The sequence below is a fragment of the Bos indicus x Bos taurus genome, chromosome 13 (assembly GCF_003369695.1).
Source record: "Bos indicus x Bos taurus breed Angus x Brahman F1 hybrid chromosome 13, Bos_hybrid_MaternalHap_v2.0, whole genome shotgun sequence".
NCBI classification, from domain to species: domain Eukaryota; kingdom Metazoa; phylum Chordata; class Mammalia; order Artiodactyla; family Bovidae; genus Bos; species Bos indicus x Bos taurus.
This window is the reverse complement of record NC_040088.1, coordinates 26023471-26047631: the sequence shown is the minus strand read 5'-3', so window position 1 is coordinate 26047631 and position 24161 is coordinate 26023471. Positions and strand designations below refer to the sequence as shown.

At 52.4% G+C, this 24161-nt stretch overlaps 2 protein-coding genes across 3 annotated transcripts; one reads left to right on the top strand and one right to left on the bottom strand.

Annotated features, from left to right (window-relative positions):
• The first annotated feature begins 212 nt into the window (after positions 1-212).
• Positions 213-9786, top strand: CTSZ (cathepsin Z). The gene is made up of 6 exons (XM_027559038.1): positions 213-490; positions 947-1110; positions 5198-5377; positions 7108-7258; positions 7855-8017; positions 9232-9786. The coding sequence occupies exons 1-6, from the start codon at positions 345-347 to the stop codon at positions 9340-9342; spliced, it is 915 nt and encodes a 304-aa protein (XP_027414839.1). The 5' UTR covers positions 213-344; the 3' UTR covers positions 9343-9786.
• A 1-nt stretch (position 9787) lies between these two features.
• Positions 9788-20574, bottom strand: NELFCD (negative elongation factor complex member C/D). Of its 2 annotated transcripts, none has more exons than XM_027559037.1 (15): positions 20464-20574; positions 17226-17338; positions 16893-17002; positions 15414-15523; positions 14924-15031; positions 14277-14429; positions 13943-14073; positions 13150-13315; positions 12730-12864; positions 12184-12323; positions 11420-11534; positions 11001-11096; positions 10787-10927; positions 10403-10532; positions 9788-10314 (listed from the first exon to the last, which is right to left on the bottom strand). In XM_027559037.1, the coding sequence occupies exons 1-15, from the start codon at positions 20548-20550 to the stop codon at positions 10280-10282; spliced, it is 1770 nt and encodes a 589-aa protein (XP_027414838.1). In that variant the 5' UTR covers positions 20551-20574; the 3' UTR covers positions 9788-10279. The 2 variants fall into 2 exon arrangements, with proteins under 2 accessions (XP_027414838.1, XP_027414837.1); XM_027559036.1 differs by having other exon boundaries at positions 10403-10547; positions 20464-20571.
• Positions 20575-24161: the final 3587 nt, after the last annotated feature.

Sequence of the window (24161 nt, the reverse complement as noted above, 5' to 3'; positions counted from 1 at the left end):
CGGGGCATCTCTCCGGACCAAAGGGTCCCAAGACGCCAAGGCTGGGGGCGGGGGGCCCTAAGAATGAATGAGGTCTGATAGATCAGAGGCAAGAGGCAAGTGGCGGGGTCGGGGCGGGGTCCGCCGAGGCCTGGCGCGTGACCCGAGTCCGGACGGGCCGGGCAGCCGGGCGGGGCGGGGCCGGGTCACCGGGGGCAGCAGCGCGCCCCGCCCCGGGGGAGTGTCCCGCCGGGCGCAGACACCTTAAGGGCCTGCGGGCCGGGGAGGAAGCCTGCGGAGGGGTGACCGGCGCGAGATCTGAGTTAGAGTTCAAGTCGGGGTCTGATCGCACCGGCGAGGGAGCCATGGCGTCGTCCGGGCCGCTGGTGCCTCCGCTGCTGCTGCTGCTCGTGCTGCTGGCGGGCGCGGCGCGGGCCGGCCTCCACTTCCGCCCGGGCCGCGGCTGCTACCGGCCTCTTCGGGGAGACCGGCTCACCCAACTGGGGCGCAGGTCGGGGCGGCTGGGGTTGGGGGGGTCTGCCCATCTCCCGGGGCTGTGCGCGCTCTGCTGCCTGGGGAACCCTGCCGCCTCCTTGGGGTGCCAGCAACCAGGGCGCCCTGCTTCCCTTGACCTCTGCGGGTCAGGGCCAGCCCCTAGGCTTTGGAAGCGCCCTCTTTCACTTGTGTGGGGTTGGACGGGCCTCACCCGTGCTGGAAGCAAGCCAACCTCGCCGACTTGCATTTGGGGCGTTGCTGGCCGGAGCAGTCTGGTTCCTGCATTGGGGGTGGGGGTGGGGGGGTGCCCTGCCAGCTGAGTCTGAGAGGGCGGGGATCTCCCGGGGAGAGATGGGTCGCCCCCATTCCCTCTCACCCTCCCACTGGGGAAGATGTTTGGGCCCCCCCACCCCAACCCTGGGAAAGGGGAGAGGTGCCCAGTGCTGATTCTGTTGATGGTGTCTGTTCCTAGGACGTACCCCCGGCCTCATGAGTACCTGTCCCCGTCGGATCTCCCCAAGAGCTGGGACTGGCGCAATGTGAATGGGGTCAACTACGCCAGTGTCACCAGAAACCAGCACATCCCCCAGTACTGTGGCTCCTGCTGGGCGCATGGCAGCACCAGTGCCATGGCGGGTAGGTCAAGGGCCAGCGAGGCCCGTCCAGCTGCCTTCCTGTCAGCATGAGTGGCTGCAGCCCAGGGTCGCGGGGATTCAACCTGGGATGGGGAGGGGGGTGTCTGTGTCAGGCCTTGGGGAGCCGATCTGGGGCCTTGTGCGTGCCCAGCGGTCACAGAACTGAAGCCCAGTGACAAACGGCTCCAGGACCCTTATTTGTCTCAAAGCTTGTGACCTGAGCCACTGGGGCCCAAACCACAGACTCGCCCAACCCCCTGCTGGAGTTGGGCCTGTGAACGTGAAGCTGCTTTTCAGGGTAGTTAATATTTGAAATGAATGCTTGTTCTGGGCTGGGGCTATTGAGAAAGGCCAGCTTTCTTCTCGTCTGGACCTTAGCCACCTGGCCACAGTGAGGGCCGGAAGTCTTGAGGCCTGGAGGAAGGGGACATCAGAGGTTCACATCACTTGAGCAGGCTGCTGGGCCTGCCTGGGAGGGTGGGTTGCAGACTTCACACCAGCCTGGGTCTTCTGGCAACCCAGGGGTTCCACACTGAAATCTGTGAAACTCCTCCCCTGAGGCACTGTGCTAAGCAGACCGACCACAGTGTGGGTGCTGCCGCTGGCCAACATTCCGCGTATCATTGAAGTTCCTGACTGCCCTGTGATTGCTCCCACTTTGTAGATGAGGAAACCAAGGCTCCTGGCTGAGTGGTCAGGAGACTAGGCCTTTGTGTGAGTGTGAGTGACAGCCGGGACCTGAGCCCAGAAGCTGGGCTGCCTTGAGGGTGAGGAGTGGGGTGGAGGGGGTGGGATCTGGACCCCAGGGTCCACCACTGTAGCAGGAGCACCTGGTAGGTCTCCGCGGTGGCCCTGCCCCATCTCTCCTGGGGGCTGGGTGGTACTTCTGACCCTTCAGGAAGGAGGAGGGAAGGGGCTGGTAGGCTGAGCCCCATTTTTACCTGGGGAGGCCCCTGCTGACTGGAATGGAGATGGAGAGGGCCCCTGGAGAATGTGGAGCCAGAGGCTTAACCAAGGAGCCACTGGGAGACGTCTGGGCTGGGCAAGCAGGCAGGGTGTGGGCGGCCTTGAGCTCAAAGCTCATGGCAAAGGCCTGGCAAGAATGGCGCTCACTGGCCTAGAGGAACTGAGAGGGCCTTTGGGGGGGCCTTAGGGTGTGGTAGGGGAAGCTGAAAAGGTCACCAGGGGCCCTGCAGCCAGGGGAGGGGCCTGGCAGAAGCCTGAGGGATCTCAGGAGGGAGTCACAAGCCAAGGTTTGCATCTGTAAAGGAACACAGTGCCTGGAAGGTCTGTCTGGTCCATTGACCTTTCCCTGTTCGGAAGTCAACCCTCCACTGACTGGAGTGGATCCTCCTGGGCAGACAAACAATGGCTTCCCCCTCCCGACCCTTCGAATGTCCTCCCTAGCAGCAGACATCCTCTTCCTCTTTCGCTGAGAAAACAGAAGCCCCCGAAAGGGGACTTCCAGGGTGCCGGCCCAGCTGCTGCCTACCACAGCTGGTCATAGTTCTCCTGCCCTCCCATCCCTGGGTGTCTAGCATCTGAGCCCCTGGCCAAGGCCACCCCTGCCAATGCCCACCCCTGCCCATCGCTGAACCCCACTCCGCCTCCAGCTGCCACCCCATTTCTGGGCTCTCAGAGGTGCCTGCAGCCCCCACTTCTTCTCTTACCTCCTCAAACACCTCCAGCCGCACCTCCAGCTCCTTGCCAAGGTCTCCAGCATGGGGCTGCCATGGTCAGGCCAGGTGGTCACCGCCCGGCCTCGCCCTGCATGATTGTGCTTGATCTGTGACCCCCCCACCCCAATGCTTTCCTGGCTTTCAGTCACAGTGGGCCCCTGATCTCTGCCTCTCTGGCCCCTTCAGACCCTCTTATGGGCTCCTCATCCTCCCAACTTAACTTCTGAACGTTGGGTTCCCAGGACCCTACGGCTGGACTTGGCCTTCACTTCCACCTGATGCTCTCCGTCTCGCTTGGACGCCTGACACCTCAAACCTCACTTGCTCCTCCTTTCCACCACCACCCTCACCCCCAAACCAGTTCCCCAACCTCCTGATCGCTCCAGGAGAACACCTTCCTTCCCTCACTCTGGCTGAAGCCCAGAAGCACGTCGGCCACCTGTTTTTCACCTTCAGACAATCAGGCCATAGGGCTGGGCTCTCCCTTCAAGGTATATCGAGGATTCTGCTGGAACTGGGCCCTGGCCTTGCTGTTGGAGCTGCCTGACCGGTCCACCTGCTGCTCCCCTGCCGCCCCGCCTCAGGCCTCAAATAGCTCTGACCCAGGCTGTCCTGGGCCCCTTTCTGTCCTGCTTGAAACTGTTTTAAGACTTCAGGCAGATTAGCCAAAACCCTGACTTGCCTGCAGACCCTATGTTAGCTGACTCCTTATTTGGTGTTGGGACCCAGCTTGGATGTCAAGAGCTGAAGAACGGGAGGGTGCCCTCAGGCCCGGCCCTTGCCCCCTCCCATGGGTGCCCCCCACTGTCCGTAGGTACCCCCCCTCCTCTCCCCTCTTTTCCTGGCAGCACTGCATCTACTGCTGCCGTGGCCCATCTCCCCGACCACATGGAGCTCACAGGGTGGGAGCTTTGTTTTGCTCACTAAACAGGGCCTGGCGCACATTAGGTGACGAGCTGGCCGTGGATGAGCGGGGCAGATGAGGGGCGGAAAGGGGAAGTGCCAGGTGCAACCCTCCGGGGGTGGGTCAGGTGCAAACTGGTTGGGAAACAGCAGTGGGGGTGAAGGAGGCCCTCATCCCACCTCCAGGCCTTGCCCAGCGTGCAGCCAGGATGGAGAACCTCCACGTTCATGGCAAGGGGGCTTCCAGGGTGAGGCTGCAATCAGTAAAACCTCGGTGAGTTCATTTAGGCAGCTGGTATTTACTGAGCAGGCTTCCCAGGTGATGCAGTGGTAAAGAACCCCCCTGCCAGTGCAGCAGGCACAAGGGACGTAGGTTCGATCCCTGGGTCAGGAAGATCCCCTGGAGTAGGAAATGGCAACCCACTCCAGTATTCTTGCCTGGAGAATCCTGTAGACAGAGGAGCCTGGCAGGCTACAGTCCACGGGGTCGCAGAGTCGGACACGACTAAATGCATTTATTTACTGAGCACCAACGATGTGCCAGGCAGCTTAGGAGCTACGCTATGCCAGCACTGCGGGAAGGAGATGGTCCAGTAACAACGGGGCTAAGGGGTAGGGCTAATGGGCGAAATGATGTCAGCTGGAGGGTCAGCAAGGCTGGGGAGGGATTGTGAGGGTTGAGAGCAGACGGCTATGGGAGGCTGCTGAGAAGGGGCTTGGGGAGACCTGTCGGGGGGAGGGGTTGGCCACGCGAGGCTCTGTAGAGGTGTGTCTGCAGTAGGGCCCTGGGGGAGCGTGGTCCCGGCACTGGGGAAAGAGCTGGGGCACTGCTGGTGACTGGCTGTGGATTCCAGAAGGCCGAGGGCAGGTCACAGGGGCGGATGTAGAGCCCTGTGGGCCCAGAGCCTGGGAGGTGACCCCAGGGATGTAGGGGGGCATGGGACTGTGGGAGGGAAGGAAGGAAGCACCTGGAGGGGGCTGCTGGGGGGTGGAGGACCTGGCTGCTTGCTCACTGTAATCAGGGAAAGAACAGGCTTGGTGAGTTCCTACTTGGAGGTGGGATCTCAAGATGTGGGCCAGCATGGATGGTTGTGGGATCATCACCTCAGGAGGTGGCAAGTGAGGTGGCCGGCCAGGGTAGGACTGGCTGTAGGGTCCCCAGGACCCTGCATGTGCAGGGAAAGGGGTGTGGCCACCCTCAGCTGCCTGTGGGGTGTGTGGGCCTAGGCGCGTGGGGAATGAGAAGGGTCACCCCACCGGCCCCTGGTCTGCACTCTCCAGTGCCCTAGAGGCGGCTGGTCACTAGCAGCCTTCAGGCAGGACTCCCCTGGAGCTGTCCTGGTAGTTGGCAGTAGGGGCCAGCCTCAGGGCTGAGAGGGGCATGAGGAGAGAGCAGAGGCCCCACGGGAGGAGGGGAGCGCCCTGCGGAGCGGGATGCAGGGCCCCCCCACCCAGAACAGCATGAAAGGGGGTGGGTGCCGACCCATGTGGCTGCTGCCCCTGCAGACCGGATCAACATCAAGAGGAAGGGGGCGTGGCCGTCCACACTGTTGTCGGTGCAGCACGTGATCGACTGTGGCGACGCGGGCTCTTGTGAGGGGGGCAACGACCTGCCGGTGTGGGAGTATGCCCACCGGCACGGCATCCCCGACGAGACCTGCAACAACTACCAGGCCAAGGACCAAGGTAGGCGCCGCTCGCCCCCCTGCCCCCAGACACACGCATACGGGCACACGCATGCCTCCCTCTGCCCAGGGCAGGTGTGGTCCGGAGCCCAGGCCCACACACTTCTCAGGTCCTGTGGCCGGCCCCGGGGGAGGATGGGACAGAGCCCCCTGGGTGGGGCTGAGGATCAGGAAATGGGGGCCTGGCGTCCTTGTTGAGAAAGGACTTGGGGCAGGGTTCTCCAGCCTGCGCGCACTGTGGCCAGGCCGGGCCCTGGTGTTTGCATCTAGCATTTTAGTGGTGTCATGGCCTTTGTAAGGGGAACTTGGGTCCAGGGAAGAGTGTTTTCCAGGAGCCGGGTGGGGAGAGCCGGCAGGCAGCAGGAGGGCCTGGCCTGAGAGTCACAACCCTGGGCTGAGGGCACTGTATGGACCAGTGGGCACAAGCTGGCCTGCTTGTGCCTCCAGCCCCTGGAGCTGGCACGTTCCTTTCAACCTGCTCCCCTTCAAAACCAAAGGAGAGAAATAGTCCAAACCCCAGACCCACAGTGGGTAGTTTTAAGTCTCCTGTCTGGGCTCCCTCGTAACCAGAGCACAGAGCTGGGGCCAACTCAAAAGGCCTTCTGAGACAGGAAAGGGGAGGATGACTTTTCTGCTGCCCCCAACCCCATCTATAAAACGTGTGCTCCTGCTCCTGAGCCTTCTGAAGGCGCCATCCCACGCCCACGGGTGCCTCTGCCTTGCCTCCTGGCCATACTCCCAGCCAGAAAGCATCCCCCCAGACTGGTTGAGTGAGTCTTGTTGAAGTGGTAGATGCCACAGGGGTCAGAGGATCAGAGAGAGGTGCCCAGGGTGAAAAGGAGAAGGGGGGCCCCTGAGGGCTCAGAATTGGGGACCCAGGTGGTCTTGGGGCCCCGCTCTGTCCAGAACTGGTCATGTCCGTCCTCAGCCAGGCCCTCGAGCCCACCTAGAACAATAGGGCCAGATGGAATTCACCGGCCCCTGGTTGTTTGCAGTAAGTGGTCTGGTCTTTGTGTTAGCAAATGTGGCCACAGATCCACCATGTTTCAGGGTGTCCTGGGCATTTGGTGTCCAAGGGGTGAATTAAACCAACAGCTTAATCCTCGAAGAGTTTACTGTCCTGGGGGGAGGAATCTGGACAGATATGAAAATTATGGCAGAAATAGGTAACATGAAAGCAGTAAAGAGTGGGGGTGCGGGCTCAAGGCAGGATGGACGAGGTGAGAACACATGAGACAGTATGGAGTCTTCCAGATCTAACAGCTGCACTTTGTTTTGAACCCTAATTCAAAATGCTTACTTTCCCCCCAGATGTGTTGACCTATTCACTAGCCAACAATATAATCTTATTTAAAAGGCTGCTCCCCTTGGAAATCAAAGGAAATTACTAAAAATTATTAAAAATTAAGAATTTAATTACTCTCTATTCTCAGCTATAGAGTATTATGCAAAGGCCTTTCTTCTGGCTTTCAGGAAAAGTCGAGCTTTTGAGCGCCTGCTTTGTGCTAATTAGTGTTGTCTTTTTGCTGAGAGCTGGGGAAGGAATGGTTACCGTGACTCCTGTAGCTGAAGGAAGAGGGTAATTAAACACCTGAGCGCAAGGTGATTTCTGTTATTAGCTAGTGGATGGCGCACTCAGCTAGAAAAGTGAAGACTGGGGTCTGGGTGCGCTGCTTTGTTCGCGTCTTAACGAGGAGAAGGTCTCACGCTGCCTCTCCGTGCGGTCCCCAGAGTGTGACAAGTTTAACCAGTGTGGGACGTGCACTGAATTCAAAGAGTGCCATGTCATCAAGAACTACACCCTCTGGAAGGTCGGTGACTACGGCTCCCTTTCGGGGAGGGAGAAGATGATGGCAGAAATCTACACCAACGGCCCCATCAGGTATGAAGCTGAGACCCCTGCCCTAGGTGGGCACGCAGGCTTCAGGTCGAGGGGACCCAGGTCATTATCACCCCTTTTCTTCTGGCCAACTTGACCCGCAAGGCTAGAAACAGCTGCCACATGAGTTTTCTCAAAATTAAGCTCAGGGCTTTCCCAGTGGCTCAATGGTAACGAGCCTGCCTGCCAATGTAGGAGACACGGGTTTGATCCTTGGGCTGGGAGGATCCCCTGGAGAAGGAAATGGCAACCCATTCCAGTGTTCTTGCCTGGAAAATCCCATGGACAGAGGAGCCTGGCAGCCTACAGTCCACGGGGTCACAAAAGAGCCTGACACAACTTAGCAGCTAATCAAAAGTAAAGCTCAACAGTCTATGTGCCCCTGGTAGGATTATTGGGAAGGAGGCACACGTGTGTGGGAAGGTCCCAGGGCGCAGCCCATGCTGCGGGGCTGCCAGTACAGCAACCATAGCGGGGACGCCAGGTGAGTAACAGCAGAAGTTTGGACAGAACCATCAGGTGTGAATTATGTGATTTGTTCCTAACCGTGGTGAACAGTGGCCGCTGAAAGTGTGCGTTCTCTCCCTGCTTGCTCTCAGCTGTGGCATAATGGCAACCGAAAAGATGTCTAACTACACTGGTGGCATCTACTCCGAATACAACGACCAGGCCTTCATAAACCACATCGTCTCCGTGGCCGGGTGGGGTGTCAGCGATGGCATGGAGTACTGGATTGTCCGGAACTCGTGGGGAGAACCATGGGTAAGACACATCTACTGGGACAGCTCTCACATGGATGGTCTGGGGGGGTTTGTAGCTGAGAACTGCAGCCCTGAGCAGTGGGGCTTCAGGCTCCAGATGTGGGGCTGGGGGGATTCTGTCCTGCGTGGTGGGGGCAGGAGGCTTGTCTTGGGCATCTCAATGTGTTCAGCAGCCTCTTTGCCCCTACCCATTTGATGCCAGATGCTCCTTCTCCCTATTTCCCAGCTGTGACAACCACAACATCCCCAGACATCTCATGGCGGTGGGGAAGACCCTGGCTGAGGAGCCCGACTTTAAAAGTTTCCATTTAGCTTGCTTTATTCCTTTACAACCATCTCATTCTTTCTCTTGTCATATTTTCTGGTCTCCTAAGTAACAACCGGGGTTTCCTCAAAAATACTTTAAAAAAAAAATTAATTTTGGCTGTGCTGGGTCTCTGTTGCTGCACGGGGTTTCTCTAGTTGCAGTGAGCAGGGGGTGCTCTTCACTGCAGTGACTTTTCTTTTGGAACCGGGTTCTAGGCACTTGGGCTTCAGAGTAGTGGCGCGTGGGCTCCGTAGTTGTAGCTCCCAGGCTCTAGAGCTGACTCAGTAGTCGTGGCACACAGGCCTAGTTGCTTTTCAGCGTGTGCAGTCTTCCCAGACCAGGGATCGAACCTGCATCCTCTTCATTGGCAGGGGATCCGCTCTACCACCAGGGAAGTTCAAAACACTATTTGATTTGGGTTAAAAACCCAGGGGAGTTACAGCAACTGCCAGAATTTTCATTTCTGAAACCTCGTATTAACGATTACAGCTTCAGACACTAACTCATTATGATGAAATCCAGGGAAGATGATTTATGTCAAAGTGATGAAACGTCAGTATTTTTTATTCAATGACTATAAATGGGGGTGTTAATAGGTAGTCCAGACATCTGGTTCACAAGAGTCAATATTTTAGCTACATTAATTAGCTCTTGGTATACAGACCCATGTACCCACTGTGTTAAGGATTAACCAAGTTTAAATATTTCACGAAAGCGCTATCTGAACGGGGTCCTAGGAAAGGGGAGAGGCAGCTGAGCGGGTGGCTTGGACACTGCAGGTGCCCTGAGCACGAGGTGAATTGAACAGGGAGGAGAGGGTCTGTGTGCTCTGAGAGCAGATAGGGGAGGTAGGAGATGCAAGGTGTGCGGGGGTCCCCAGTCCTCACGCACAGTCCCACTCCTCATAGGGCGAGCACGGCTGGATGCGGATCGTGACCAGCACCTACAAAGGTGGGGAGGGCGCCCGTTACAACCTGGCCATCGAGGAGAGCTGCACGTTTGGGGACCCCATTGTTTAAGGCAGAGCAGCTCTTACAGAAAGGATCGCGAGAGCCGGAACCAGAGGGGATCCCATTGTCACAGGCACCGGGGTGGCGCTGCCGTGGTTTGAAGGAACTGGGGGTTGACGTTCACGTGACAGCCAGTGATGGCCCTGAGCACCGAGGACAGGCACGGTGGAAATGCCACACAGGCTGACATGGGGGCGAGCCGGGGAGCCGCCGGCTCCGCGCCTGCACTGGATGGCTTCCTGCCGGGAGAGCAGCCGGGAGAAGCGGGATCCGAGGGGCAGTGAACGATGTGACCTCCGTAGCAGATGACTTGGCAGCTGTGGTCTGGGAGGAAAAACAGCTCGCACTCACCACCAGTTCCTTTGTCACCTTGAAACCAATGGGGCGCACAGGGGGGAGATGGTAATTTCGAGTTGCCCAAGTGATGAATAAAATGCACACTTCACACCAGAACTGAATCTGAATGCTTTATTTACACATAAGAACAACATGATATCGGGATCCACGCCTTCCCACCACAGAAAAGCTTTTATATGTTCTTGGAAAATAAAAGTAATCACAATAATATGAACTAACCAATCAAATCGTGTGCAAAAACAAAAGTCAACTTTGAAAACAGTTCATCTGAGTGTCTCAGTCTCTGAATTCTACCAGGGCTGACGGCTGGCTACATCCTAAGGGGTCTTGGGAGCCCAGTCCACTACCAGGGGAAGTGACTACTGTAGACGGGATCCAGGGGGCAGTCCTGGACTTACAAGGAGAGGGCCCACTCCCAAGTTTTCCCCTTACACTGCTAACATTTTCCTTTACACAGAAATCCTTCACCTCCTCCCATCAGAGCCCATTTCCCAGACGCTGACGGGGCCTCTTCAACAACGGCTTCTGCAAAGGGTTATTCCACAGGGGTCTCCCGGAGGGGCCGGCTCCACTCTGGGGATGCTCTGAGTCAGTTCACCAGGATGAAGTTAGACTTGCAGTGAGCTGTAAGAACAGAAGGGACCTGGGTTAGAAACAAGAGGGAAATGACGACATGAAAACTGCAGTCCAGAGATGCTCACGCCAGCCTTACCTATGAACTCCGTCACGGGGTCATGTTCACCTTCGGTTTTAATGGTGCCAGCAATGCTATCGTTTTCCAGGATGGGGAGGAAAAGCTGCACGAAGTCAGAGGTGTAGGGGGGCGCGATGACATCCAGCACCTGTGGGAGCACAGCCTATGAGCTGGTCAGAGGGCAGCAGCGTGGAGGGACCCCACCCGTCCCCACGCCCACCCCTTCTTCCTGGAGGCCATCCCAACTCCAACATGAAGACGGGCAGGGCTCATAAAGGTCTAACAGCTCCTGCAGATAGGAGGTGCCTGACAGACCAGTATCCACATCACTGTCATCACCGTGACTATTGCTGGGTGCAAGGTGACAACATCAAGCCCAGAGGGCACTGCCAGGGCACTGACCTCGGTCACAAAGTGGCGAATGAGGGAAATGTCAGTGTCCAACTTCTCCAGACACTTGCGGATGTAACTGACCACGGGAAGCACATAGCCCCGGCTCAGCAGGTGCACCATCCTGTCCAGGAGGGTCTTCTTCAACTCAAGCTGCGGGTGTGGGGTGACAAGTTTGAGAAGGGCCGTCTCCCCACTGCCCAGCTCACCCTAGGCCACCACTCACCTGCTCCATCACGTCCAGCTGCGAGTGCTCTGTCTCGAAGAGCTTCACCAGCAGCTGCAGGACCTGGGGGTGCAGGAGCTGATGGCAAGTGCTGATCTAGAGAGGCCAGAGGGAGCCACCTTGAGCCACATGGCTGCGGCTCCGGGCTCCCCATAGGCCTCAGGGAAGCGCCACCAAACACAACTCGTGGCGGAAAACAGTGGTTCCTGGGGCCAGTCAACTTCTGTCCCGTTCCTCATCCTCTCAGGAACACTTGATAGAAACTGAGAAGTCTACAGAGTCAACAAAACTAATTCCTTAAACGGAAACTCCTCATTTGGAGTAGAAATAACTAGCTTTGAAAAGACTGTCCTCTGAAGGCAGGGAAGACACGTGGGAGGGGAGGACGCAGAGCTCTGCGAGCGCCTCGCAGCCCCTACCTCATCCAGCAGCGCCAGGTGCACTGGCGTGTGGTCAGTCTGCAGCTGGAAGTACCTCGGCTCCGACACAGTCCAGTCCACCCACTTCAGCACCCCCATGGCCACCACTGGAAACCTACGGGGAAACAAGGCAGGATGCAAACACCGAAACCAAACACCTCAGTCTAGCCTATCACTTCACTCTTCGACATGCTCTGCCAGGGAGACGCCGTAAGTGCAAACAGGCTGATGAGAGTGGGGCACCAGAACCCGAAACCCATGCTCTACTGACTTTAGACCAACGTCGCTGGTTTAGAAGAAGAAAGCCATTAATGCAGCACTCTGAGAGCTTGGTGGACTGGGCTGAAGCAAGCTCTTAGTCTCTAGTACAAATTAACAGACAAAAATTCACATGCCTAAGAGGACAGCTATGCGTAAGCTTTCCTAGTGAGTGCTCACAGAACTGGCATAACACACATCTATCCAGGCAAAATTCTGTTGGTCTAACTTTTACTTTGAATAGACCCTCTTCTTCAAAGCAATTTTTAAATTCTGGTTGGTCTTCCTTCTTCTTAGTCTAATTTGTGAACAGATTTCTGGCAGGTAAATATCTGAAAATTACTCATACTGCTAAAACAAAATTCTCTCTATATATTTACAGAAGAGAAAACAAATGAAATGAATAAGTACCTCTGAATCTTTTGTGATATATTTTGAGCTGTTAATATGAAAATTCAAACCAGCTCCTCCCCAGATAATTACATCTAGAACCTTCATCTGCTCACCGGATGCACTGATAAAGGGTGCTCAGCTCAGCCACGAGCTCCGACGCCCCCTTGTTCTCGTTGCAACACAGGTTGTGAACAGTCTCAACAGCTTTTGACGTGGACTTCAGCTCGTCTTTATTGATGCTGACACGCTTGTTCTGAAAACACAGCAAGCTGGTGAATCCTGATGGCATCCGTGTCCTTGAAGTCAGGGTAACCCAGCCTCCACCCTTCCCTCTGCAAACCCCTGTTTCTGAAGTCAAGTGTCCCTGTCACACAGCGAACACACACTGCAGACCAGGGGGACCTCTGTCTGTCAGTGTCCTAGGGAATCAGTTTCATTTCTTTAGTCACACTTCAGATTACAGTTTGAATTAGTATCATAGATGCGATGCACATTTCCTTAAGACACTGAGCACGTTGGCTATTTTATGCAGAAACACCAGAAAAGACATTTCAGACAGTAGTTGGGCCTGTGACTCTACAGCCAAAATTCACACATAACACCAAACAGAGGTGGTTCATGTCTCCCTAAAGCCCGTGCGCTCTCAGCATAGACGCTACCTTCTTCCAGGTCTCCACCACGCTCGCTGCATATGCCAAAATGTGGATATACTTGTGCTTGTGGTCCTGGTTGATCCTGGCCCCGGGTTTAAAGAGTGACTGCATGAACAGGTCCAGGAAGGCGGGTACCCGGATCTGAAAAGAAACACAACTCAGTGAAAACGAAAGCAGGAACGAGATGGGGGTGAGTCCACACACACCCATGCAGGAGTGCCAGCTCAGGTCCTTCGCTGAGAGTGCTCCAGGGGGCTTGAGGACCGAGGACGTGATAAGCACCAGGCAAAGGACAGGAACATCTCAACAGGCACGTGCACTCCCTAACTTGAAAGAACTAAGAGGAGCACCAACGTTCCAGAAGAATATACTTCCAGTTGGCATTGAGGGTGTCCCACCTTATGGTTAAAATGAAAGGCCACTCACGAGTTCAACAGGGGGCGGGTCCATGCTCGTAAACATCTTGAACAGGACTGTGATGTCGGCCGGGTTCAGGGCTCCCTTGGACAGCATGGCCCCAAGGGCCTGGCACGCCCGGGGGTAGGAGGCAGCTGTGCCCAGTGCCAGTGTGATTTGACTGGCGTCGTGGCCTCTTGATGAAACAATATCACATATCCCGTCATCGATAAGGTGGCTCCCTGCCCGGCCCTCTCCTACCTTCTCTCCCTCCCGCCTTTCACATTTATGCTTTGAATTGTTGGAATCTCTTTGTTTTTTCATATTTCTCTCGTCCACTGGTATTTTTTTACCTACTGACCCATGAAAACATTTGGAGCTAACTGGGAAAGAAGGATCCAGTGCAGCTTACGGGCTTCCTAAAAGGAACCATGCACTTTTCAGTATCTTAAGACTCCATGAGTAGAAAATAAAGCTAATTAGTAAAAATAAAATTTTATTAGCTAATAAAGCTAATCATTCTGTTCTGTAAAAGATGGACCACAACCTAACAAGCGGACCACTGAAGAACTGTTTCAAGACTACTGTCATCTGCTACTGATGAGTCCCAATATATTGGGAATAAATAAATTCATAAATACAGTGAATTAAACTGTACGTAAATCCTTTACAAAATATTCATCAAAGCAAAACTTTAGAACACAAGCTCTTTCCCAGCTCTACGGGTAAGAGGAAGTTACATCAAAACAGGAGGACCTAGGGTTTTCAGTTGTGGAAACAGGGCAATGGTGTGGGGTGAGAGAGCAGAGACACTACCTCTCACCTCTCCTGGGCGAAGCGCTGAACCTCTTGTGCAATCCTGCGCACAGCCGAGCCCCCCTGCTCCTCCTGAGCCAGCACAGACATCAGGGCCTGTGCGAACAGGTACGTGTGCTCCCCGTGGCACACCATCTTCTGCAGAATGGAGAGAAGAGCGTGTTTGGGCTTTGTGACCACAGCAACAGCAAAGGCAGATGGGAGTCAGATGCCAACAGTTCAGCACCTTCTGGGGAGGTGACCTCTGACCCAGACATTCTCCAGAGTAAAGAGCATTTTGCTTTTGAAAACACATGACCCCAAATGGCCTACTTCTAATCTGAGCCACATAAAGTACTTACTGCAAACTCGGGGAGATTTTTTTCAAGGTTTTCTTCTCCTCCATCCAAAATGGTAGCTAGAGAAGTACGGAGCACTCTAGAAAACACCTCCAGCTGCTGGCAGGCTGTGGACACACTGGTGATCTCCCCTTGGTATCCTGCGTCAGAAATAAGCTACAACACGGAAATAAGAAGCCAAACACATGAGCCATGGTCACAGGTCCACAGGAAGGTGGATGATGGCGGGCTCTGGGGTGAGAAGCGACGTGCACTGGTTTTGCATTTCCAACTTTTACTCGGGTGCCCACTCCACCACTAACTAGGCTGGTAGCCCCAGCCAACTCCCCACCCCCAACCCGTGACACTTAATCTGTGAGACAGAGGAGACTGACCCGACATTCGTAAAGGCTCCTCTCAGAACACATTGGGCCCTGTAACACATTCCTGCCAAACCCTAAAACACAGTCCATGTCGACCCCAAAATATACACATTCTGTGCTTTTCTTTCTCAACATTTAACAAGACTTACTAAAGTGAAACGATGAAGATCTTTACCAAAAAAGCACATAGGACCTTTTCAGAGGGAACAGACCACCAACCAACCAACTCAAAATAACCCTCATTCATAAGTACCTTTATCTTTTCTCTGACTCCAGGATCCTTCCTACCTTAACAGTGAAGTTAAGCATCAAACAGTCTGGGTGGGCTTCAGCCAGCTTGTAAAAAAGGTCTCTCCAGGTGGTGTGTGCAATCATTTGTTCAAGCCAAGCAGGGGTCTGATAACAAACAAACAGCAAGGTAAGAGGCCTGGCTCTAGCTTAAGTGAAGATTACATTGTGCCAACAATCACAGAGGAGTCCCTGGGCTCCTGGCTTCAGCTGTGGTATCCTGTGCAGGAGGAAGCAGGCCCAGGGCTGGTGAGGTCATATGGGGCTGAGTGGTAGAGCCAGGGGATGCCCTCCCACCTCCACCCCAACTTTAGACGCTCCAGCCTCTCGCGCCCCAAGCAGGGGCATTTAGCAGGCGATTCAGAAGCTGGGCCTCCCAGCCTGACTGCAGCCCCCAGCTCTCTCATGACTGGCAATGCCAGGTGCCGGTGGGCATGTGGAGCCAGCAACGTGCGCCAGGAGCCGGGGTAGAGGGGGGGACGTTCCTCACCTCTCCTTCTTCAGTAAAGATAGAGTCTGCTTTGCGGGGGTCGAAATGTTTGATCAGTAAACTCTTCAGGTGATTTTCCACAGTCTCCTGAACCTGCACTGGCTCAACACCTGGAAGAGAATGAAAGCAACGAGATAGAGAATGGCTACTTCTCAGTTCATGTTACTTCAGAGAAAGTAGATCAAAAGTCCATGTGCAAATCATGTATTACAAAACTGCTTCTAACCATTTAGGATTTGGAGTTTCTTATTAAAATTAATATTACATGTATTTAACATATTGGTAAGACCCCAAAAGGAGACCAGGGCGAAACAGACACAGGTGCTCGTTTACGTGTAAAGCACGGTGATGTCTTCTGAGGTTGCAGGGAACAAGGACAGATTGCCAAAATAGGGAGGATGACAGAAGAACAGCCCCCACCACAGAACAGATGCCGGCCAAGAGGCCAGAACCATGACAGCAGCAAATCGACTTGCTTCTGGGCAGCACTTACCCCACAATATCATCCCTACTCAAAGGAGCCGATTTCCAGTAAGGCCCTACTTTGATCGTATTAGCTAAAAGCCATAATCATACCTGGTCCTCAATTACCCATCATCCACTGCTCGCTGTAACAGACTTCTTAAAAATGGTACACTGAACATACACCCTCTAATTCTCCAACATGGCAGGAAACAGCTCAATGAGAATTACATTCGCAAGCTCTCTGTAAACCTCAATTATTCAATCAAGCAAATGAAAATGGGTAAGAAGTTCAATTCTTACTTAGAGAAGTCTTTATTTATTTATTTATTTGTTGCACCGAATCTTAGTTGTAGCACATGACATCTTTTGTTGAGGCATGTGGGATCTAGTTCCTGGACCAAGGATTGAACCCAGGTCCTCTGCACTGGGAGCATGGAATCTTAGCCACTGGACCACCAGGGAAGTCCCTCTTACTTACAGAAGTCTTAAAACCAGAAAAACAAACAAAAGCTTTCCCATTTATCAGCATTATAATGATCCATATTTGCAGCAACATGGATGGGCCTAGAGACTTGTCTACTGAGTGAACTAAGTCAGAGAAAGACAAGTATCATATGATATAGCTTATATGAGGAATCAAAAAATAAATGATACAAATGAACTTACTTACAAAGCAGACTCACAGACTTGAGAGAATGGGAAGGGCGGGAGAAGGGACAGTTAGGGAGTTTGGGATCAACATGTACACACTGTTATATTTAAAATGGATAACCAACAAGGACCTACTGTACAGCACAGGGAACTCTGCTCAATATTATGTAACAACCTAAATGGGAAAAAATTTGAAAAAGAAAAGATACATGTATAGGTATAAGTAAATCTGCTGTACACCTGAAAACAAGAGAACATTGTTAATCAACTATACTCCAATATAAAATAAAGTTAAAAAAAAACTGATCCAATTGGAAAGATGGGGGTGGGGAACAGGCAGGCCCTAGGCCCCCCACAAAGCACCTGTCTGGATGAGCCACTCGGCCAGCAGGTTGACGGTCTGTGCCACAGCCGTGTAGTTCTCTGACAAGAGCTGGATAACGTTTTCTGGAGATCCTCCTGCCTGAAAATACCTAGAAAAGTGACAGACAAGCTGTGGCACTCGAATGGACACAGAGGGCATGCGGACAGACAGCAACAGCGGGGAGGGAGGAGGAAGATGGGTTGTTCATGCTTTTAAAGTGGGGGCCCCTGGAAGCCCTCCACTCATGCATCATGTCCCTCTGACTATACATGTCATCTCTGGGTCTCTCATGCAGCTTTCTCCTCCCAACGCAGCCAGACTTTCTCATGTACCTCTTCAGAGTGTTAAAGATGGAGGGCTCCATTATATAATCCCGGGTAGAAAACTTATGTAAGCACTCCTGCTGGACCTCGGCGTCATCTTCTCCCTCTCCATAGTCATCCTCCTGTGGTTGGCAGAAAGAGCCAGTTTATTTTTTCATTACCACAGACACCCTGAAATTTCACCTTAAGCCCATGTAACGCTAGCCACGTCAAGCATTCCACATTTATCATTTCATTTAACTTTCAAGTAACAAGTGACCAAGAGAACGGAATTGAGAATCATAACCAAGTGGGCCTGCAGCATGACTCCACGCTTGCGTAACGTGTACGGGGGTCACAGAAGTTACTGCATCTCATGAGGACACCTTATCCAGTACCTGTTTCTCTTTTCCTGAACAAAGGTAAGAGCAGTGCCCTTGCCCACTGGGCTGCTTTGAGATCCCACAAGCTGATTTCTGGAAAAGCCATGCCTAGAACCTGACATTCAGTAAGAATTCAGCATATTTCAGCTACGATTACTGTCTCCACTATTACTCTCTCTTATGTGCCACGGAAAGCTTCCCAGCAAAGACTGATGAAGTGGTTCTGGAAGACACAACATCCATCTGCTGTTTGGACTCTAGTCCCCATTCTGCACAGAAGTTATTTTAGGCCATTCACTGAATCTAAGGGCAAAGCAGGATGAGGATGTGGAGGCGATGGACTCAATGACCCCAAGGTCTGTCCAGCTTTAACACTGTTATACCACCAAGCAGATGCTCTTTGAACATTCACTCTGTACTGACCACTGTACTTGTCACTAGGAAAATTATTGTAGTTTACAAACTAGTAGGAGAGACCAACCTCAGTGCAACTGACCCTTACACACTGCGGTAAGAGATGGGCCAGGGATCATTAAACTGGCTGGCTTTCTCTCCCTCCTCCACAGTCATGGTTAGACTGAACGTGAAATGAACATCTAGTCCACCCTCCATCGTGGGAGCCTAGTAGGGCCAGATCAGGATCGTGCTTCAAGTTCCCCAAAGTAAGCGTCCCCTCACTTTGGGGAGGCTCCCACCAGACAACTAAGCACACAGGCCTCCTTTCAGGTCCTGGAAAACAGAGCCCACCTTTGCACCCCTGCACCCTGGCTTCTATGTCTTCTTATGCCCCACCTGCCTCTTTCAAGGGAGAACTGTGTTTTAGGGTTTGGCAGGAACGTGTTACAGAGCCCAATGTGTTCTCAGAGAAGCCTTTACAAATGTCTGGTCAGTCTCCTCTGTCTCACAGATTAAGTGTCACGGGTTGGGGGTGGGGAGTTGGCTGGGGCTACCAGCCTAGTTAGTGGTAAAGTGGGCATCTGAGTAAAAGTTTGAGACCCAAACCAGTGCATGTCCCTTCTCACCCCAGACCCCGCCGTCAGCCCCTGTCTGTGGGGTCTAGGCTTGGCTCTGCTATTCAAAACAGCATAAGCCCTCAGTTTATAAAATGAGGGCACTGACTAGACAGCCCTCAGACATGCCCCAGGTGTATCACTATGATTGGAAGCCTTAATGTGACAAACACTAGGGCATTTTGAACAAATGCTTGAACCACCCACCACTGAACTGACTGATACCCTACGTGTCTCTCTTCTGGATCACCTTGGTGGTCCAGCATCTGCTAGAGTGGTAATGGAGACAAAAGATGTAGGTGAGATCCCCTTCCTTCATGTATTACTTTCCTGACTATGGGCAGGACCAGGTCCTCCTGTCTCACTTTCTTCATTTACAAAATGAGCAGAGTAATACCCAACTCAGTATTTTGTCCGTGGAATGAGAAAATGCATGAAATCATCTGACCAGCCCAGATTTTACGTTAGCTAAATCTGACTCCATCCTTCCACTCTAAGCCTCCAACACCATGGAATGAGCCAACACTCGAATCTTGGAGTGTCACTCCCTGCTCCAACTCTTGAACAAGTCATGCTTTTCAGCAGCTCTCAAAGGCCCTTTAGAACCCACTGCTTCCACCAGACATCTAAGCACACAGGCCTCCTTTCAGGTCCTGGAAAACAGTGCCCACCTTTGCACCCCTGCACCCTGGCTTCGATGTCTTCCTGTGCCCCACCTGCCTCTTTCAAGGGAGAACATGCCGCTGCAGGCTTTTTTCCTTTAAAACATAACTTCGATTGTCCCACACACACCTAACCTTGACTCCTGTTCAAAAGGTAGGTTCCACCCTAGAAACTAACACAACACTAAAAAAACTAGACCCCCTGCATTAAAAGTCACTTCAGTTGTGTCTGACTCTTTGTGACCCCATGGACTGTAGTCCCCAGGCTCCTCTGTCCATGGGATTACCCAAGCAAGAATACTGGACTGGGTAGCCATACCCCTCCAGGGGATCTTCTAGACCCAGGGATCCAATCTGCATCTCCTGCACTGAAGGCAGATTCTTTACCGCTGACCCACCATGGAGGCAACTATACTCCAATAAATGTTAAATAAACAGATAAACAAAAGGCAGGTTCCTCGCCTCCTGCCCTCTAAACCAACTGCTTTCCAGTCCCCAAGGGAGAAGCCTGAGAAGCTGGGATTCAAACATCACTTCTGCAGGGTCTTCGGATCAGAATCAGGTTGGGGTCCCCTGGCCGAGCGAGAGCGCCCAGTTTGGGACCTGCAGCCCTGACTTCAGAAGAGAAGCTTGTGACCGCCCCCTCACCATCCACAGCAAACTTTTGAAGGTCAAGGATGGACAATCCTTTTGTCATTACTTAGGCCAAGGACTGACTGAATCAGCCAGAACGCCAAGAGTGTGGTTTACAAACAGTAAAGCACGTGTGAGAAAGTCCAAAGTTGCACTTTTCCCCACTCCTGATGCTGAGTTGGATTTTTTTTTTTTAAAGTATGACTACTTTTTAAACTGTCTGAGCCCCATCCTTCTCTTTGGAGCTTCTGTTCGCCCCGCCCAGGGGGCTAAGAATTCCCAGGACCCGCCTCCGAGGCCGCCCCACGGTGGTCGGAGGGTCAGCTCGGGTGACGACTGGGGGGCGGCGCCCGTGCCTGTCCCTGCGGGGACCAGGTCATCGCCCCGCGCCCCCGCCCCCAGAGGCGGCGCGGTGGGTCCCCGTGGCGGCAACAAGAGGGGCGGGCTCGAGGCAGGGGCGAAGCGCGCGGCGGGAGGGGGCGGGGCGGGCTGTGCTTGGATCACGCGGCGGGGGCAGGGGCGGCCAGCCAGCGTCGGGGACCAACATTCCTCGTCGGGGGTGCCCGGTGCCCCCCCTCACCTGGCCGCCTTCCGCCTCGTCGCCCCACTCGGCCGCGTTCCCGAAGTAGTCCTCGTCCATGATGGCGCCCGGCGCGGCCCCCGCCATCCTCTCTCGCGAGCGCGCGCGAGAACACTGAGCATGCGCACGGTGAACCGGCGAGCGCACGCGCGGCCCCGAGGCCCCGCCCCCTGCGGACGCGCGCCTCGTCCCCAGGCGGGAAGCTCAGGATCTCGGCGGAGAGGCGGGGCCAGGTGGAGGGGCGTGGTCGGAGCGAAGGGGCGGGGTGCAGAGGGCGACCTATACATTGCAGAGGGAACCGCTGGAGTTGATCCCCCAAAGCAACCTGGCTGGGCCCCAGGGATGTTGGCTCTAGATAGGTAGAAGTTTCAAACTAGACTCACACAGGGCCTGGTTTCTGGTCCCATGTCTTTCTCACCAGGACTTTTGGTCCTCTGAGCATCACTTTCTTCACGTGACTCCTGGGCTCAAGAGAAGGGCAACAATGGTTTATGATATCACTTATATGTGGAATCTAAAATAATGATACAAATGGACTTACAAGGCAGATATAGACTCGCAGACATAAAAACCAAACATGGGGAAAGGGAGGGAACAAATCAGGAGTTTGGGATTAACATATACACATTCAGTTCAGTTCAGTTCAGTCGCTCGGTCATGTCCGACTCTGCAACCCCATGGACTGCAGCACACCAGGCTTCCCCGTACATCACCAACTCCTGGAGTTTGCTCAAATTCATGTCCATCGAGTCGGTGATGCCATCCAACCATCTCATCCTCCGTCATCCCCTCCTCCTCCTGCCTTCAATCTTTCCCAGCATCAGGGTCTTTTCCCATGAGTGAAGCTGAAGAGCCTTTGGAAAACGATCTGATTAGTTTGCTGCAAGTCACACACCCACAGCAGAGTGGTGGGTATCAGGGTCTTTTCCAATGAGTCAGCTCTTCGCATCAGTTGGCCAACGTATTGGAGCCTCAGCTTCAGCATCAGTCTTTCCAATGAATATTCAGGACTGATTTCCTTTAGGTTGGACTGGTTGGATCTCCTTCATGTCCAAGGGACTCTCAAAAGTCTTCTCCAACACCACAGTTCAAAAGTATCACTTCTTTGGCACTCAGCTTTCTTTATAGTCCAACTCTCACATCCATATATGACTACTGGAAAACCCATAGCCTTGACTAGATGGACCTTTGTTGGCAAAGTAATATCTCTGCTTTTTAATAAACTGTCTAGGTTGGTCATAGCTTTTCTTTCAAGGAGAAAGCATCTTTTAATTTCATGGCTGAAGTCACCATCTGCAGTGATTTTGGAGCCCCCCAAAATAAAGTCTGTCACTGTTTCCATTGTTTCCCCATCTATTTGCCGTGAAGTGATGAAATCAGATGCCATGATCCTAGTTTTCTGAATGTTGAGCTTTAAGCCAACTTTTTCACTCTCCTCTTTCACTTTCATCAAGAGGCTCTTTAGTTCTTCACTTTCTGTCATAAGGGTAGTGTCATCTGAATATCTGAGGTTATTGATGTTTCTTCCAGTAATCTTGATTCCAGCTTGTGCTTCCTCCAGCCCACCATTTCTCATGATGTACTCTGCATATAAGTTAAATAAGCAGGGTGACAATATACAGCCTTGACGTACGCCTTCCCCTGTTTAGAACCAGTCTGTTGTTCCATGTCCAGTTCTAACTGTTGCTTCCTGACCTGCATACAGATTTCCCAAGAGGCAAGTCAGGTGGTCTGGTATTCCCATCTCTTTCAGAATTTTCCACGATTTGTTGTGATCCACACAGTCAAAGTCTTTGGCATAGGCAATAAAGCAGAAATAGATGTTTTTCTGGAATTCTCTTGCTTTTTCAATGATCCAGCAGATGTTGGCAATTTGGTCTCTGGTTCCTCTGCCTTTTCTAAGACCAGCTTGAACATCTGGAAGTTCACGGTTCACATATTGTTGAAGCCGGGCTTGGAGAATTTTGAGCATTACTTTGCTAGCATGTGAGATGAGTGAAATTGTGCGGTAGTTTGAACATTCTTTGGCATTGCCTTTCTTTGGGATTGGAATGAAAATAGACGTTTTCCAGTCCTGTGGCCACTGCTGAGTCTTCCAAATTTGCTGGCATAGTGAGTGCAGCACTTTCACAGCATCATCTTTTAGGATTTGAAATAGCTCAACTGGAATTCCATCACCTGCACTAGCTTTGTTCGTAGTGATGCTTCCTAAGGCCCACTTGACTTCACGTTCCAGGATGTCTGGCTCTAGGTGAGTGATCACACCATTGTGATTATCTGGGTCGTGAAGACCTTTTTTGTATAGTTCTTCTGTGTATTCTTGCCACTTCTTCTTAATATCTTCTGCTTCTGTTAGGTCCATACCATTTCTGTCCTTTATTGAGCCCATCTTTGCATGAAATGTTCCCTTGATATCTCTAATTTTCTTGAAGAGATCTGTAGTCTTTTCCATTCTATTGTTTTCCTCTATTTCTTTGCACTGATCGCTGAGGAAGTCTTATCTCTCCTTGCTATTCTTTGGAACTCTGCATTCAAATTACACATTACACATTACTATATATAAAATATATAGCTCCAATATGAAGCTCCAATACTTTGGCTACCTGATGCAAAGAACTGACTCATTAGAAAAGACCCTGATGCTGGGAAAGATTGAGGGCAAAAGGAGAAGGGGGTGACAGAAGATGAGATGTTGGATGGCATCACCGACTTGATGGACGTGAGTTTGAGCAAGCTCCAGGAGTTGGTGATGGACAGGGAAGCCTGGCATGCTGCAGTCCATGAGGTCACAAAGAGTCGGACATGACTTAATTGCCGAACAATAACGATATATAAAAAATAGATAAACGACAAGGACCTACTATATAGCACAGGGTTAAGTCCTGAGGACGCGGCAGCTTTGGAAATGGCCGAGGAGCCTGCCCAGGAGGATGCTGCTGAGACCTGCAGCCTTGTGCCAGGCATGGAGGACCACAGAGGTAGGGAGTCCAGGGTTTGTACAGGTTTTGCAGGGGACCCTCACGAGTCCAATACTGAGTTCAGATTGGGTCGTGCTGATTGGAGGTGCAGTCGGAACACTCATGCCTGGATGTCTTGCAGGCATCCAGAGCTGGGAGTGTGCAGTTCTTGATTCAGTGACTCGGCTCCAGCTTCTATTCACAAGATTAAAGCATATCAAGTTAACGAGTGTCCCTGCGGTTGGCTTGTTTCAGGGATTATTTTCATTTGCTTTCTGAAAATGTCACAAAGAATAGATGGCTGTTAAACTCCCACTACTTCTCCTGTTGTATTTTTTTTTAATAGTACCTGAGTTGAAAGCAGGCAAATTAATGTATGTATAACTAATTGCTTCTATGGAATCAGGGATTATTTAACTTACCTCTCTCTCAACCAAAAGATTACTTACTATTAAGCAGATTAACAAACAAGCCCTAATGAAAGCATTGCATTCAGACTATAAGTAGTGATGATTTAGAAAAATTGAGTCTGTAGGTTTTACCTCCTAAGATATTGTTGACCCGTTGTTTTTGAAAAGCCTCGTCTAAAATGTCCAAATTAGTTTACATTACTGAAAATAAGGGCTCTAAAGTCTTTTAAGAGATTTTCCTATTTCAGAAAAATTCTGGTGGAGAATGAGAATGTGGTTTCACTTAATCTATTAAAGAAATATTTACTGAGTGCCTACTCAGTGTCATGGA

Excerpts from the sequence above, each read along its gene's own strand:
- CTSZ (XM_027559038.1), top strand. The coding sequence starts at position 345 with ATGGCGTCGTCCGGGCCGCTGGTGCCTCCGCTGCTGCTGCTGCTCGTG. Across the intron at positions 491-946 it reads CTCACCCAACTGGGGCGCAG|GACGTACCCCCGGCCTCATG; the intron begins GTCGGGGCGGCT and ends GTCTGTTCCTAG. Across the intron at positions 1,111-5,197 it reads CAGCACCAGTGCCATGGCGG|ACCGGATCAACATCAAGAGG; the intron begins GTAGGTCAAGGG and ends CTGCCCCTGCAG.
- NELFCD (XM_027559036.1), bottom strand. The coding sequence starts at position 20,550 with ATGGCGGGGGCCGCGCCGGGCGCCATCATGGACGAGGACTACTTCGGG. Across the intron at positions 12,865-13,149 it reads ACCCGCCCCCTGTTGAACTC|ATCCGGGTACCCGCCTTCCT; the intron begins GTGAGTGGCCTT and ends GTTTCTTTTCAG. Across the intron at positions 10,315-10,402 it reads CCCCGTGACGGAGTTCATAG|CTCACTGCAAGTCTAACTTC; the intron begins GTAAGGCTGGCG and ends CTGTTCTTACAG.